This window comes from Rhinopithecus roxellana, chromosome 5 (assembly GCF_007565055.1).
Source record: "Rhinopithecus roxellana isolate Shanxi Qingling chromosome 5, ASM756505v1, whole genome shotgun sequence".
Taxonomy (NCBI): domain Eukaryota; kingdom Metazoa; phylum Chordata; class Mammalia; order Primates; family Cercopithecidae; genus Rhinopithecus; species Rhinopithecus roxellana.
This window is the reverse complement of record NC_044553.1, coordinates 79,739,512-79,756,881: the sequence shown is the minus strand read 5'-3', so window position 1 is coordinate 79,756,881 and position 17,370 is coordinate 79,739,512. Positions and strand designations below refer to the sequence as shown.

The 17,370-nt window shown below is 45.1% G+C and overlaps 1 protein-coding gene across 1 annotated transcript in view; it reads left to right on the top strand.

Annotated features, from left to right (window-relative positions):
* Positions 1 to 344: 344 nt before the first annotated feature.
* Positions 345 to 17,370, top strand: part of LOC115891998 (protein PML-like) — a 31,026-nt gene continuing 14,000 nt past the window's right edge. The window contains exons 1-2 of the mRNA XM_030931110.1: positions 345 to 590; positions 3,621 to 4,093. Coding sequence (XP_030786970.1) covers positions 462 to 590; positions 3,621 to 4,093 — 602 coding nt within the window. The 5' untranslated portion in view covers positions 345 to 461. The remainder of the gene's footprint in view (positions 591 to 3,620; positions 4,094 to 17,370) is intronic.

Below are 17,370 nucleotides of genomic sequence, written 5' to 3'. Positions count from 1 at the left end.
TTCCAGAATGTCTCCGTTTGCAAGCTTGCTCTTCCATTACATCTAGGGCTCTTAGAAAGCAGGGGCTGGGGCTGCGTGTGGCTCATCTTTGTGCGCCCAGCTCCCGGCAGGAAGTGGCACGAAGCAGTGCCAGTGTGAACTGACGAATGGATCAAACCCGGGGGCGGGGCTGCAGCTCTGCCCTGCCTCTCCCGCTTTACCGTAAGTCAGCAGTAGGTCTGCTGCTCCCCGCCTCTCCTTCCTCCCCGCTCTGGGCGTGTCTTTAAAACCCACAGTCGGCCTCTCTGCCCCTAGAACCGCCCCCAGCTTCTGTCTCACTTCCTCTCCAGAGGCGGGCCCTGAGCCGGCACCTCCCCTTTCGGACAGCTCAAGGGGCTCAGCCAACTGGCTCACGCCTCCCCTTTAGTTTCTTTTCACGCTCTCCAAGATCTAAACCGAGAATCGAAACTAAGCTGAGGTCCATGGAGCCTGAACCCGCCCGATCTCCGAGGCCCCAGCAGGATCCCGCCCGGCCCCACGCGCCCACCATGCCTCCCCCCGAGACCCCTTCTGAAGGCCGTCAGCCCAGCCCCAGCCACAGCCCTACAGAGGTACTACTGGGTTAGGGGATGATTGGGTTAGGCTTTGTTGGTTTGCTGTGGTGGGGAGAGTTGGGAAGAGAGGGTCTAACGGAGGATTTGGTCAAGTACGCTAGAGAGTGACACAAAGCAGGAAGACCAGACACCAGGGTCCTGACCTTCTCGGCTGGGGCACGGGAGGGTAGGATAGAGTAGAAAAGAGGACCCGGAGGAGTTGGGGCGGCCTCGCTGGGCTGCGGTTTCTCCACTGAGCAGTTGTGCAAGGTGAGAAGGGTCAGTGGCCTCCGGGCCTGGGCCCGTCCGCCCACCCTCGAGCCCTGCCTCAATCCTGCCTCAGATGCAGGACCACAGATTAGGGATGATGGAGGTGGTAGCCCTGTTGCGCTGGCCTGGAGCCAGGAGCATGTCCTAGGCACAGCAAAACTAAAACCAACTTCCCAGATCCGAGGTGAGAAACTGTGGCTCAGACTGAAGAGGTATCTTTGCCAAGGCCTCCCAGCTCATGTGGTTTCTGCTTAAGAAAGCCTCCCTAACAAACCCTTCTCTTGCCACACCTGTCCTGCCTACCTCCCACCTCCACCCCCAAAAGAACTACTTGGGTTTCTTGTTCTGCTGCCTTCCAGGCCCTTTTGCTCCCCTTCATGAAAGTACAGAGGACACCGTATTACAGTAACTTTTATAAGCATTATTACAACTAAGAATAACATTACTTAACAATACTAGCGAACATTTATGAGCACTTCAAATGTGCCAGGTACTGTATTAAGCACTTTGTTTTTTTTGTTGTTGTTTTGCTTTGTTTTTTGTTTGTTTGTTTATGTTTGTTTTTGAGATGGAGTCTTGCGCTGTCGCCCAGGCTGGAGTGCAATGGTGCGATCTCTGCTCACTGCAACCTCCTCCTCCCGGGTTCACGTGATTCTCCTGCCTCAGCCTCCTGAGTAGCTGGGATTACAGGCCACGCCACCATACCTGGCTGATTTTTATATTTTTAGTAGAGACAGGGTTTCACTATGTTGGCCAGATTGGTCTCTAACTTCTGACCTCGTGATCTGCCCACCTCGGCCTCCCAAAGTGCTAGGATTACAGGCGTCAGCCACCATGCCCGGCCTGCTTTTGTATTTTAAAAATTGTGGTAAAATATACCCAACGGATAAGCTCCTATGTTAACCATTTCTAAGTGTAACGTTCAGTGGCATTAAGTAGATTCACAATATTGTGTAACCATCACCACCATCTATTTTCAGAACCTTTTCATTACTCCAGAAACTCTGTACCCTTTAAACCATAAAGGAGGGAAAGATGGCTTCCCTCCACCCTTCTAGTTTCCTTGGCTGGGCTATGAATTAAATAGTCATAAAATAGATTAACAGGGGGAAAACCCATATTTAATTACATATGTATACTCAGGAGTCCCACAAAGTATGAGACTCAAAGAAAGGTCAGATGATTGAAGCCTATATAACATCCTGAGCTACAGAAAAGAGCTTGGAGCTTCTGGGTGGTGATGATAACACAAGTTATGGGAGGGTGAGGAGAGGAGCTGTTGTCTTGCTATGTAGATAAAAAGTTCTTAGATAATAAGAGTTGTCTGGAGCAACCCTCTTTTAATATAGATCATTTTACTAATGTAGATTTTCTTTAAGATGCAAATGCCTTTCTGTTTTACAAAAGGAGAGCTTTTCAGAGCTATTCCTGTATCAGCAGTTTCTCAGAATAACCAGCTTAAAATATGCCAACGAAGTATATTTCAAGGGTGGCATATTCTGGCCTCCTGCAGTCGTATTTTGAAGTGGTGTGTCCTGAGTCTCAGTAATGCAATAGCTCCTCATTTTGTCCTTCCCCTAGCCCTTGGTAACTTCTAATCTACCTTCTGTCCCTATGAACTTACTTATTCTAAATATTTCATATAAGTGGAATTGTTACCAGTAGACGGTCTTGACTGCAAGTTGTTCAGGTTCTTGGCGTTTTGAACAAAGAATTGGACAAAATGCACAGCAAAGCAAGGAAAGAATGAAGCAATGAAAGCAGAGATTTATTGAAAATGAAAGTACACTCCACAGTGTGGGACTGGTTGGAGCAGGGCTCAAGGGCCCCAGTTACAGAATCTTCTGGGTTCCAAATATGCCCTAGAGGTTTCCCATTGGCCACTTGGTGTTCACCCCATTGGTTGCAGAAAGCAACCAATCAGAGGTACTTTCAGTTTTCCATCTGCCAGGCAGGAAATGGGGCGGTTTGCAAAGAGAGTAGCCTCTGGTCCTTTTGTTACTTAGGCATGGAGAGTTGGGGTTTTCCTTTGGATTTAGTTCTAGGAAGTCAGAGGGAATCGGCCTTAGGTTCCCTGCCTCCAGACCCTATTCTCCTGCCTCAGAATCATACAGTATTTGACCTTTTGTGTGTGGCTTATTTCACTTAGCATAATGTCATTGAGGTCCATCTATGTTGTAGCATGTATCAGAATTTCATTTCTTTCTAATGCTGAATAATATTCCATTATATGTATAGACACATTTTGTTTATCTATTCATCTGTTGATGGATACTTGGATTGTTTCTACATTTTGACTATTGTGAATAATGTTGCTCTGGAGATTGTTGTACAAGTATCTGTTTGGGTCCTTGTTTTTAGATCTTTTGGTTATATATGTAAGAGCGAAATTGCTGGGTCATATGGTTGTTCCATGCTTACCTCTTTGATGAACCCCCAAACTGTGCATTAAGCACTTTATATGAGGTTGGTACTTAGTGTATCTACCTTTCAAACTGAGTTCCTTGAAGGCAGAATGTATCCTATACCTCTTATATCTTGGGGCCTAGTACTGTGTGTGATGAGAAGTAGATGCTCAATAAATGGTGCAGTGAGAACAGGAGGGCCTGAATAAGTGGGAGTATTGGGGTGCTGATAAGCCAGGGTTTTGCATCATCCAATGACTGGCTGGAATGGAATATGAGGTCCTACTCCAGGCTCCAGCTGTAAGGGTGGTTGGCCAGTGGGTGGGGGCTCTTGGGACTTCTCCAGGCCTCACCCGCCTCTCTGGTCCCCCAGCAAGCCCCCTCTCCAGAGGAGGAGTTCCAGTTTCTGCGCTGCCAGCAATGCCAGGCTGAAGCCAAGTGCCCGAAGCTGCTGCCTTGTTTGCACACGCTGTGCTCAGGATGCCTGGAGGAGTCGGGCATGCAATGCCCCATCTGCCAGGCTCCCTGGCCCCTAGGTGCAGACACGCCCGCCCTGGATAACGTCTTTTTCGAGAGTCTGCAGCGGCGCCTGTCGGTGTACCGGCAGATTGTGGATACACAGGCCGTGTGCATCCGCTGCAAAGAGTCGGCCGACTTCTGGTGCTTTGAGTGCGAGCAGCTCCTCTGCGCCAAGTGCTTCGAGGCACACCAGTGGTTCCTCAAGCACGAGGCCCGGCCCCTAGCAGAGCTGCGCAACCAGTCCGTGCGTGAGTTCCTGGATGGCACCCGCAAGACCAACAATATCTTCTGCTCCAACCCCAACCACCGCACCCCTACGCTGACCAGGTGAGTGGGCTGGCACAGGGTGGGATGGTGCATCCAAGAACCAGAGGTGAGAGGAGCAAAGATCCAAAGAGTCACACAGCTGAGGACAAGGAGCTTCTGGGGCCTTGCAACTCTAAATGTGGTCTGCAGATATGCAGCATCCCTGGTCATGACCACAATTTATGCTGCCGGTCCCCACGCAGGTGGATAGTAAGTTTCCAGTTTCCTCCTATAATAAATAATGCTGCAGAATCATCTTTGCATTGTTATCCAGTAATTTCTTCAGGATAAATTTTTAGAAGTGCCACTGCTGGCTGTAGGGGGACAGAAATTCTACATTTGATACATGTTACCAAATTGCCCTTTAGAAAGTCTTCGAGTGGAATTTTCCATGAGCACTGACACGGAATCTCAGTAAGGCTGGATTCTAGGATCAGAGGCAGGTAGGTAGTTTGTCTGAAAAGTTGAGACCATTAACACCAGGCAGTGCTATCTGAGAATGTCTGTATGGGAAAAAAAAAATCACATCCAGTTGTAATTATTTTTATTAAACAGATTTTAATTCAGTTTTTAAATAGGTAATACATTCGTACAGCTCACGAACAAAATTTATAAAGAGGAGAGAGAGAGTGCAGTCTTCTGTCCATCCTCAACTGTCTAATTCCCACCACTTCTACCTTTTCCCATCCACAGGTAGCCATTGTTACTAGATTTGAATGTTTCTTCTGAGAGTTTCTATACATGCAGGTAGGAGCAGTCTTACCAGGTCCTATTTTCCCTCTTTTAGCCAAAATGGTAGCATAACTATGTGAACTTTCAACCATCAGAAATAGATTGTTTATAGAAGGCTCTTCTTGGTTCTTAGGGATCCACTTGCAAAATGAAAGCATTTTTCGCTTGTTTTTGACAACTCAGAACTATATATGGCTAAACCACATACCTGCTAAACTACATATCTGCTAAACTGAGTGTGGTTTGTTTCCTGCTTTAGGATAAACTTCCCCCACTATCAGAATAAGCTTTCCCCTCCGACTTCTCAACAGCTGGTATCACCATATTTCTTAGCTTGTTGTAAAGGTTGAGTGGCTTTCCACTTGCTTATCGGCCATTGTGTTTCTTCGTTTGTGAATGGCCTGTTTAGGTCCTTTGCCTGTTGTTGTTTCCTTTGAGGAATTAAGGGATTAATTAAGGAATTCAGGAACAAATTCCTCGAAGGAAAAAAATTTATGCATTTCTTTTGCTCTTACAATTTGTGCAGTTTTAAAACTTACATATTCATTGGATTTTGATTGAAGTTGCAATAAATTAGGGGAAATTGGCTTTATCTCTGGTTATATCTTTTGGATTTAAAAATTAAAAAAAAAAATTTTTTTTTTTGAAATAGAATCTCCCTATGTTACCCAGGCTGGAGTGCAGTGGCGTGATCTTGGCTCACTGCAACCTTCGCCTCCCGGGTTCAAGCAATTCTCCTGCCTTAGCCTCCCAAGTAGCTGGGATTACAGGTGCATACCACCATGCCTGGCTAATTTTTTGGTATTTTTAGTAGAGACGGGGTTTCACTATATTGGTCAGGTTGGTCTCCTGACCTCAGGTGATCCACCTGCGTCAGCCTCCCTAAGTTCTGGGATTACAGGCGTGAGCCACCGCACCCAACCTTATACTAATTTCTTAATGATTTTGTAAGCTTTCATGTTTTGAACATGATAATGCAGCCATCCCATGGGATCCATGGGAGATTGGTTCAAATTCATAGATGCTCAAGTCTCTGATATAAAATGGCATAGTATTTGTATATAACCTCTACACATCCTCCTGTATGCTTAATTTTTATTTTATTTTTATTTTTTGAGACAAGGTCTTGCTCTGTCGCCCAGGCTGGGGTGCAGTGCTGCACTCGTGGCTCACTGCAGCCTCAGTCTCCTGGGGTTCAAACAATCCTCCCACCTCAGCCTCCAGATTATATGGGACTACAGGTGTGCATCACCACGCTCAGCTAATTTTTAAATTTTTTTGTAGAGACAGGGTTTCGCCACATTGCCCAGGCTGGTCTTGAGAATTCTTGGGCTCAAGCAACAACCCTCCCACATAGGCCTCTCAAAGTGCTGGGATTACAGGTGTGAGCCACTGTACCCAGCCCCTCCTTGTATAGTTTAAATCATCTCTAGATTACTTACAATGCCTAATACAATGTAAATGCTATGTAAAGAGTTGTTTTAGTATATTTTTGAATTTGTATTATTTTTTATTGTGGTACTTTTTTTATTGATTTTTTTTTCCCTGAATATTTTTGATCCAATATTTGTTGAAGCCACAGGTGTGTAACCTGCAGATACTGAGGGCCAACTGTACATATAAATTGTTTAGCATAGTGCCTGGCACATATTAAATACTCAATGAATGTTAAAATTCTATTATAATTTCTCTGCTCTAGAACAGTTTGAAGAATATAAGAAATTTAGGCTTATAAAAGTTTTTTGAAAAACCATCTTGGAACTGGTGCCTTTTTTATAGTAGATTTTTGAGAACTTTTCCCATTTTTGCCATCGAATTAGTCTGTTCTGGTTCTTGTGTCAGAGTTCTGAAAAATTTTCCAGTTCATCCTGAGTTATCTTTCGTAATTTAAAAATCTCAGCCAGGTGCGGTGGCTCACGCCTGTAATCCCAGCACTTTGGGAGGCCAAGGTGGATGGATCACGAGGTCAGGAGATTGAGACCATACTGGCTAATACGGTGAAACCCCGTCTCTACTAAAAATACAAAAAATTAGCCAGGCATCCTGGCGGGTGCCTGTAGTCCCAGCTACTCGGGAGGCTGAGGCAGAAGAATGGACTGAACCCAGGAGGCAGAGCTTGCAGTGAGCCGAGATCGTGCCACTGTACTCCATCCTGGGCGACAGAGAGACTCCGTCTCAAAAAAAAAAAAAAAAAAAAAATCCTCTAGGTCTGTAAACTGTACCCCTTTTTTTAATTTCTGATGTTGTATATTTGTGGTTTAGTGGTCTTTTCAAAGTACGGTACTTTTAGTCTTTCCTTAGATTGCTTACTGATTTTAATATTTTCCTTCTTTCTGTTTGGTCATTTTATTATTTTTGTCATTTTCTTCCTTCTAACTTTTGTCATTATTCATTTTCTAGCTTCTTGAACTTATAATTCATTTATTTGCAATCTTTATTGTTTAATAATAATAACTTTTTTTTTTTTTTTTTTTTGAGACAGAGTCTCCCTCTGTAACCCAGGTTGGAGTGCAATGGTACGATCTTGGCTCACTGCAACCTGTGCCTCCTGGGTTCAAGTGATTCTCCTGCCTCAGCCTCCCCAGTAGCTGAGACTACAGGTGCCCACGACCACGCCTGGCAAATTTTTTTATTTTTAGTAGAGACAGGGTTTTCCCATGTTGACCAGGCTGGTCTCAAACTCCTGGCCTCAAGTGATCCACCCGCCTCAGTCTCCCAAAGTTCTGGGATTACAGGTATGAGCTGCAATGCCTGCCTAATCATAACTTTTTTAAGGCATAAGTTCTCTGTATATGGCTTTGGCTGTATGCCATAACTTTGATAATTTTATGAGTGTTCTTATAGTCAATCATTTCTCAAATATCATTTCAGTCTTTTATTAAAAAGGTTCTCTTGCTTAAGGTCAAGAGTTCAAGATCAGCCTGGGCAACATAGCAAGACCTCATCTTTACAAAAAATAAAAAAAATTAGCCAGGCATGTTAGGTGGTACATGCTTGTAGTCCCAGTTATTTGGGAGGTTGAGGCAGGAGGGTTACTTGAACCTGGGAATTTGAGCCTGCAATGAGCTGTAACGGTGCCACTTCACTCTAACCTGAGCATCAGAGCCAGCATTGAAAAAAGAAAAAAAATTTTTTTTTCTCTTGAAAAGTTTTAGAGAAGAGTGTTTTCTAAAATTTTCAAGTAGTTTGTGATGTTTAGTTTCTCACTCTGTCACCCAGGCTGGCATGTGGTGGCGCGATTTCATACTTGCTAATTTCTGCACTATGGCCAGTTTATACAGTTTGTATGAGTTCTACATCTAAGACTATATTGAGATTTTCTTAGTGGCCTAGGATATTCCTTGGACTCACATATTCCTAGCAATAATCCTTAGAGTTGAAAAGTTGTATTTGTTGTACAGTACACACATATATATAATATACAAATATATGTATATATAGTGTATATATGCATATATATGTGTATATCCATATATATGTAAGTTCTAGTGCTTGTGTGTGTGTATATCTACACTCTATTGAAACTTTCTGCCACCTTTCTTTCTTTCTTTTTTTTTTTTTTTGAGACGGAGTCTTGCTCTGTCGCCCAGGTTGGAATGCGGTGGCGTGATCTTGGCTCACTGCAACCTCCTCCTGCAGGGTTCAAGTGATTCTCCTACCTCAGCCTCCCGATTAGCTGGGACTACAGGCGCGTGCCACCACGCCCGGCTAAGTTTTTTTTGTATTTTTAGTAGAGATGGGGTTCACCATGTTGACCAGGATGGTCTCGATCTCCTGACCTTGTGATCCACCTGCCTCAGCCTCCCAAAGCACTGGGATTACAGGAGTGAGACATCACCCTTGGCCAAAACTTTCTACCTTTCCTTCCATTCTGTTTCACCAATTCTCTAAATAATAATTACAGAGTGGTAACTTCCCCATTAAAACATATATATATAGGCCAGACATGGTGGCTTCCACCTGTAATCCCAACAATTTGGGAGGCCAAGGCTGGTGGATCGTTTGAGCCCAAGAGTTTGAGGCCAGCCTGGGCAATATGGTGAAACTCTGTCTCTACAAAAAAATACAAAAATTAGCTGGGCATGGTGGCACATGCCTCTCGTCCCAGCTATTCGGGAGGTGGAGGTATTCCTCAGAGAGGATCACCTGAGCCTGGCAGTTCAAGGATGCAGTGAGCCATGATCACGCCACTGCACTCCAGCCTGGGTGACAGAATGAGACTCTGTCTTAAAAAAACAAAACAAAACAAAAAAAACAACAAAAAAAACAGGGCCAGATGTAGTGGCTCACACCTGTAATCCCAGCACTTTGGGAGGCTGAGGCGGGTGGATCATGAGGTCAGGAGTTCAAGACCAGCCCGACCAACATGGTTAAACCCCGCCTCTATTAAAAATACAAAAATCAGTTGGGCGTGGTGGTGGGCGCCTGTAATCCCAGCTACTCAAGAGGCTGAGGCAGGAGAATCGCTTAAAACCAGAAGGTGGAGGTTGCAGTGAGCCGAGATTGTACCACCGCACTCCAACCTGGGCAACAAGAACGAAACTCTGTCTCAAAAAAAAAAAAAGTGTGTATACACACACATGCACGTGCACACTCTAGAACCTATCTCATCTATCACCACAAAGAGTAGAATATAACTGTTCTTCCAGAGAAATTAAAACATTTAGCACACTTTTATACCTTCTCTTCTTCCCTCTTCCCTCTCACTTTCAGATTTAGTTGAAATAATGTGAACTTTTAGTTCCAGATTACTACCAAATTTTTAATTTTTTTTTCTATTGTAAGCATCCTTTCTGAACAGGTATTAAGCTTCATGATCATATTACAACCCACCTGTTAGCCATACCTTAGACTTTAAATGGATTCATTGCTCAACATAATTTTTCCTATAGCTTTTCTTCCCCTTTCTTGAATTATTTAAGGTGATTAATTTTCCATTTGGCAGGAATACTCCGTCAAGTAATTAAAAAAAATTATTCCAGAGTTTACTTTCCAGAGTTTACTTTCCAGAGTTTACTTTCTGAGACCTTAAGTGTCTTTACTTGTATGTCCTTTTGCTGTCACATATGAGGGAAAGTTTAGCTAGGTGTAAAATTCTGAGGTCACAATCACAGTGCTTTTACCTCAGAATGTATAAACCTTGCTTCACAGATTTCTAGTCTGGTGTTGCAGATGAGAAGTCCAGTTACGGTCTGTTTTTTCTCTGTGAGTATACTTTTTAGAGATGGGGTCTCACTCTATCACCCAGGCTGGAATGTAGTGGTATAGTCAGAGCTCACCACAGCCTCAAACTCCTGGGCTCAAGCAATCCTCCCACCTTGGCCACCCAAGTAGCCAGGACTACAGGCACCTGCCACCACGCCTGGCTAATAAATATAGTTGGATGGTTTTCATTTGTTTATTTGTTTGTTTAGAGACAGGGTCTTGCTCTGTTGCCCAGGCTGGTGTGCAGTGGTGTGATCATAGCTTACCGTAACCTCGAACTCCTGGACTCAAGAGATCTGCCAGCCTTAGTCTCTGAGTAGCTAGGATTACAGGTGCCTGCCACCATGCCTGGCTAATTTTTAAAATTTTGTATAGAAATAGGGTCTCACTCTATTGCCCAGGCTGGTCTAAACTCCTGACTTCAAGTGATCCTTCTGCCTTAACTACCCAAAGCACTGGGATTACAAGCTTGAGCCCATGCCCAGCCTGCTAAAGATCTTTATATAATTTTTTCTTTTTTCAATAATCTTCTATCACCATTGTTGATCTGAAAAACTCAAGTCTTTCTTCAGCTTTTCAGCTCAGGGAAATTATATTCTGCTATTTATTTATTTATTTATTTATTTATTTATTTATTTGAGATAGAGTCTCGCTCTTGGAATATAGTGGCATGATCTCGGCTCCTTGCAACCTTTGCCTCCCAGGCTCAAGCAATTCTCATGCCTCAGCCTCCCAAGTAGCCGGGACTACAGGAGTACGCCACTACACCTGGCTAATTCTTGCGTTTTCTTTTTAGTAGAGACAAGGTTTTGCCATATTGACCAGGCTGGTCTTGAATCCCTGGCCTCAAGTGATCTGCCCGCCTTGGCCTCCCAAAGTGCTGGGATTATAGGCATGAGCCACTGTGCCTGGCCATACTTTTTAATGTACTCATAGCCCTTCATTTGTTTAATTTATTATTTATTTATTTATTTATTTTAGACATGGTCTCACTCTGTCACCCACGCTGGAGTGCAATGGCACGATCGTGATTCACTGCAACCTCTGCCTCCCAGGTTCAAACGATTTTCCTGCCTCAGCCTCCCGAGTAGCTGGGACTACAGGCACGCACCACCATGCCCAGCTAATTTTTGTATTATTAGTAGAGATGGGGTTTCACCATATTGGCCAGGCTGTTCTCAAACTCCTGACCTCGTGATCCACTCACCTTGGCCTCCCAAAGTGCTGGGATTACAGGTGTGAGCCACTGCACCTGGCCCATTTGTTTATTTTTAAAATGTTTACTACTGTTGTTATATGGATATTGGAACTCCAAGAACATTTTACATCTTTCAATTTTTTTCCCCATTAATTCTGTTGCTTTGCCTTTTTTCCCCAAGATTCTCTGAGCGCTCCTCAAATTGTTTTTCTAACTTGCCAGCTCATCTTTTCACAGCTGACTCCATTCTTCTATCTGCTACCCCTGTTGAATTGTTGTGGGCTTTTTCCCCCCAGCAATCTTTTTTTTTTTTTTAAATTGCCAAAAGAGCTTAATGCTGTCAGGATGCTTTTTCTTGGCAGCCTGTTCTTGTTTTCTCACTGTAGTATGTTCTTAAGTCTCCCTGAAAAACACACTTCGCATTTACAAAGGTATATGTTTCCTACATGATCCCCTTTTCAATGGGGACTTGCTCAGTTTGGCTGTTGATTCTCTTCATAGTTGTCCTGCAGTCTGTGCTATCTGCTCCCATGTAAAGGCTGACATCCAGATTGTTCAGTGTTTGTAGCTAGCGTGAGCTGGCAGCAGTTGTGTAAAGCACAATTTATACCCCACACTCAATCCCTGCAGTGGAACAGGGCCGCTCCCCACGAGCCCCAGATGGTGTCAGCTTGTAAGTAGTCCCACCTCTACTGTGGGGGTCAGAGGTGGATTTCTCCCCATTAGGGATGGAAAAAACCTTTTGTCTGTACCCATTTTAGATGTCCAGCTAGGTCCCTGTAAATTAGACTCACAAGATATAGATTCACAAGAGAAAAGCAGGCTGGGCGCGCCTGTAGTCCCAGCACTTTGGAAGGCAGAGGTGGGTGGATCACCTGAGGTCAGGAGTTTGAGACCAGCCTGACCAACATGGTGAAACCCCATCTCTACCAAAAATACAAAAATTAGCCAGGCGTGGTGGCACACACCTGTAATCCCAGCTACTCAGGAGGCTGAGGCAGGAGAACTGCTTGAACCCTGGAGGTGGAGGCTGCAGTGAGCTGAGATCACACCACTGCCCTCCAGCCTGAGTGACAGAGCGAGACTGTGTCTCGAAAAAAAAAAGAGAGAGAGAGAGAGAGAAACAGGAGCATTTTAGCATGTGCATCTAGCATGGGTATCACATCTAGCATGGGAATTATGCATATACATGGGAGTATCCAGAGATGAGTAACTCAAAGCATTGGTTAGAACTTCAGCTTACATAGCTTAATGAAAGAAAAAGAAATGTTTAGAGAAGTGGCAGGATAAAAGAAAGGGGTTTTAGGCTTGCAAAGGTGGCAAACTGTAGGAAGTTGTGTTTCTGTTTTGCATTGCTAGAAGGAATACCTGAGGCTGGCTAATTTATAAAGAAGAGAGGTTTATTTGGCTCATGTTCTGCATGCTGTACAAACGTGGCACCAGAAACCTGCTTGGCCTCAGGTGAGGCTGCAGATAGGTTTTAATCATGGCAGAAGGTGAAGGGGGAACAGGCGTGTTGCATGGCAACAGAGGGAGAGAGAGAGAGAGAGAGAGAGAGAGAGAGAGAGAGGAAGTGGGAGAAGGAGGTGTCAGGTGCCTTTAAATAACCAGCTCTCCCATGAACTACGAGAGAGAGAATTTACTCATTACCATGGGATGGCCCCAAGCCATTCATAAGGGATCCACCCTCATGACCCAAACACCTCCCACTAGATCCCGCCTCCAACACTGGAGGTCACATTTCAACAGGAGATTTGGCAAATATATGAGAATCCTAATGGAGTAAGGTTTGTTTGTGCGGGCCTACTTGGCGCCAGCTTTCCATCTTCGCGGCTGTAAAACTTCCCTGAGAGAGGAGATTTATGCAGTTCTTGTTTCTCAGAAGTTTCTGCTTTTAGTCATAAGAGCAAAGAGCGTAACAGTCAAAAGAGTTTCTGTTTTTAGTCATAAGAGAAGCTCTTAGAAGGCTCCTTTCTGTATCTGTTGGTTTTCATTTGCCTGCAGCTCAAAACAATCATATGCCAAAGTGGCATATTTTGGAGTGGCATATTTTTATCCCCTATGTCAGGAACAATGGGCAGGGAAGTTTCAGCCAGCAAGAGGGCAGGATTCCTGTTCCTTCAGCACGATGCATGGCCTTAAAAAACCTGAAAAATCCTATGCTCCCACTCCCATTTCACACTGCTTCACAATTTACCAGTGGTTACTGGATAAACTCCACTTATTTTTTCTGCACAAAACCTCAATGCCATAAATAAAAGCTCACAACTTCTTCTGGTCCCAAGTCAATTAGCAGCCACCTCGCTCTTTGACACTGATCTGATTTACAGCTCACACTGGGGAGCAGCCCCAGAGGTGGCTTTAAACCTGGGACTTGGGGTGTCTGCCCTGGGGCCATTGGTATTTGCTCCACATGCCTGTGAAGTCCATTCTTTCATGTTCATGTCACACCTACTGTGTGGCATGTTCTTTACTAGGGGCTGGGGTAGAAATATGAATGGACACAGCCCCTCCTTGAGGTCACAGCTTGGGAAACAGATCGGCCATTAACATCGAGGCGGCAGGGTTCTGTGCAGAAGGCTGTGTGACTTTGCTGTCTATTGTGACTGTGTTCTGATAGTTGCCTTTGTCACACTGTTTTCTGTGTTAGGTTTGCCCTCAGCAGCATGCCTTATCTGGCACAGGGCCGACATCCTGTTTGTGCTCAGTCAGTTGTGGAAGGAAGAAGGCAGGCAGGCACAAAGGTAGCTGAGCTCAGAAGAGGCCACTTACCCTGCTGGGATTGTCTGGGGAAGGCGGCTTCAAAGAGGCCATCACACTTAGTGTGATGTATAAGGAAAGAGAAAGGTTACAGACAGAAGAGACCACAGGGGCAAGGAAGGGGCACTAGTGAGTCTGCAGCATTTCAGAAACTGCAGTAGAAGGTTGATGTGAGGGCAGGCACTGGAAGGGTGAGTTGGGGTCAGACGTGGCAGGCTTGGAAGGAGTCAGGACTCTATGCTACAATTTCCAGAACACTCAGTGTTGTCAGCTTTCTCCTTTGTCATGCCTTCATACCACCTAATCTTTTCACCAGTGACTATCCTCTGGAAGACAATGGGAATGGGACCCTGTGGAGGGCTCTATTGAAAATCCATTGATGGGGCTGAGCGCGGTGGCTCACGCCTGTAATTCCAGCACTTTGGAAGGCCGAGGCGGGCAGATCATGAGGTCAGGAGATCGAGACCATCCTGGCTAACACGGCGAAACCCCATCTCTACTAAAAATACAAAAAAAATTAGCTGGGCGTGGTGGCGGGCACCTGTAGTCCCAGCTACTTAGGAGGCTGAGGCAGGAGAATGGTGTGAACCGGGAGGCAGAGCTTGCAGTGAGCCAAGATTGTGCCACTGCACTCCAACCTGGACGACAGAGTGAGACTGTCTCAAAAATAAAAATAAAAATAAAAATAAAACCCATTGATGGGTGTTGAGGAGTGGTGGGATAGATGATGAGACCCTCTCTCTGTACTCTGGTACATTGACAACAGTGGGCAAGTTTGGGAACAGGGAGATCAGAATTTCTTTGGCTGCATACTTATTTATATTTCACTCCATTCCATGGAGAATTTGAGGGGACTTGCCACCAGATGTGGGATACATATCCAATAGAAACTGAAGCAGAGAATCTGGAGAACGGAAAGGGAGCCTCATGAGTACACTAGGTCTTAGGTTCAGGTGGGGGTGAGACCTGCAAGAATGCAGAGAGGGAGGGGTGTGGAGACGGCTGCGGTCCCACACTGCCAGCACTTGCCTGACCAGACGTGCTCTGGAGTGCTTCCACCCAAGAATGCAGAGATGGAGGGGTGCAGAGATGGCTGCGGTCTCACACTGCCAGCACTTGCCTGACCAGACATTCTCAGGAGTGCTTCCACCCAAGCATAGTGTGGGTCTAGGGCTGCAGGTGGAGCTGAGTCTTGTCTGTGTCTGGGTGTCAGATCCTAAAGTTTGCTGGATGGAGTGGGGGAGTTAATCCAGGGCCATCAAAGCCTGCAGCCAGAAAGAGCTTGAGTTATCATTAACTGGAGGAAACAAAAGGCCTATTAATCAAGTTTAAGAGGTGTGATTGAAGGATCAGCACCCAAGCCTGCTTGGTGCTCTCTTGGTGCCCTCTGTGAAGTTAGTGGTAAATTGCATTTTACTGGGGATTGATGATATTATTGGGATTGCTTCCTGGCCTGCAAGGAGCATTACATGGGCAGAAGAAAGGCTGCTGCCGGGAGTTGGGTAACATGATGAAAGATATGGACAATAAATGACCCATTTCCAAGTTTTTTATGAACTTACCTCGAAGGTAGATTTGTAGAACAATATGTGGATAAAAGGGGTTTTCCTCCTGGTCTCCTTTGATGTTTTGGAGAAAGAAGCAAGAATTTTACTTATTTATTTTTGAGACAGTGTCTTGATCCGTCACCCAGGCTGGAGTGCAGTGGCACAGTCATGGCTCGCTGCAGCCTCAACCTTCCAGGTTCAAGTGATCCTCCCACCTTAGCCTTCCTAGTTTGTAGAGATGAGTTTTTACCATGTTGCCCAGGTTGGTCTCGAACTTCTGCGCTCCACCCACCTCGGCTTCTCAAAGTGCTGGAATTATAGGCTTGAGCCACCATGCCCAGCCAGAACCAGGGAATTTGAAGCAGCCCAAGCCAAGATCAGGATTAGGGCTGGTGCTCCTTCTGAAGGCCAATCTCCTCTACTTTCTGCAGCTGTGGGAGTGGGCATTGCTATTCAGGGATGGAAGCCTGGGACATTTTAGAACAATTTGGGGTTTTTTCATTTTGTTGTTTTGAGACAGGGGCTTGCTCTGTCATCCAGGCTGGAGTGCAGTGGTGCGATTACAGTTTACTGAAGCTTTGACCTCCCAGGCCCTAGTTGTCCTCCCACCTCAGACCCTCAAGTATAATAGCTGGGACTACAGACATGCACCACCATGCCCAGTTAATTTTTTTTTTTTTTTTTTTTTTTTTTTTTTTTTTTTGGTAGAGCTGGGGTTTCACTATATTCCTAGGCTGGTCTCAAACTACTGAGCTCAGGCAATCCACCTGCCTGGGCCTCTCAAAGTGCTGGGATTACAGGCATGAACCACTGTGCCCAGCCTTTAGAACGATTTTTAACAAGACTTGAAATTAACAAGCTTTTGGCATAGTGGTACACGCCTGTAGTCCCAGCTATTAGGGAGACTGAGGTGTGAGGATCACTTGAGCCTGAGACGTTGAGGCTGCAGTAAGCCATAATCATGCCATTGCACTCCACACTCCAGTCTGGGCAACAGAGTGAGGCCTTGTCTCCAAAAAAAAAAAAAAAAAAAAAGAAATTCACAAGCTTTTCTCATTGATTGCTAACTGATACAATTAAAAACTAACTATTAATAGAACCACAGCCAGACAGCCACTGAGCAATCACTTATTAAGCATCTATTTCATGACTGATATTATGATAGATAGCTATTGCCAGATGAAAAAGAATGCCTGCCTTTGAAGCTTGAATTTGTGGAGAGTTTCAGCCTATGGATAAGTTGCATGTGTGTGCAATCTTGTACTCTATGGCAAGAACCCAGAGGTCCCAGAAGACATGTTCAGATCAAGTGCTGTGGCAGTTTTAAGAAGGGAAAACTTGTATTTATGTGGGAGGGTCAGGGAAACCCTGATATTTTAGCGTTTCAGCTACACCTTGAAGAGGTTTGTCTCTTCCATTCACAGAAGGGTTCACTCTTCATGGGTGCCAGATGTTTGCGACAGCTCCAAGGTTACGCCCTCAGCCCCAGATTCAAGGGGAAGAGAGTGTGACTCTCTCCCAGCATTCCAAGCTAAATCTCAGTGTGTCTTTGATTGGGTCAGGTTCCTCTCCCTGCAAGGGTGGCTAAGGCTAGGGGGGTTCTCAGATTAGCTTAAGCCTGAGTCATATGCTCCCCCAAAGCTCATGGACTGAGAACAGGAATGTGTGGCTACCTAAAGGCAAAGTCCAGTTTCATATTGGTACAAGAAGAAAGAAGAATGTGCCTTCAATACATCTTAGAAAAAACGTCCAGTAGCCACTGTAAATGAAAGCAAAGAAGGAAAAAAACACTCCAGGTGTATGGAAGGCAGTGGAACAGAAACTGAAGTGCAGGGGACAGGTTTGAAGCCAGCCTC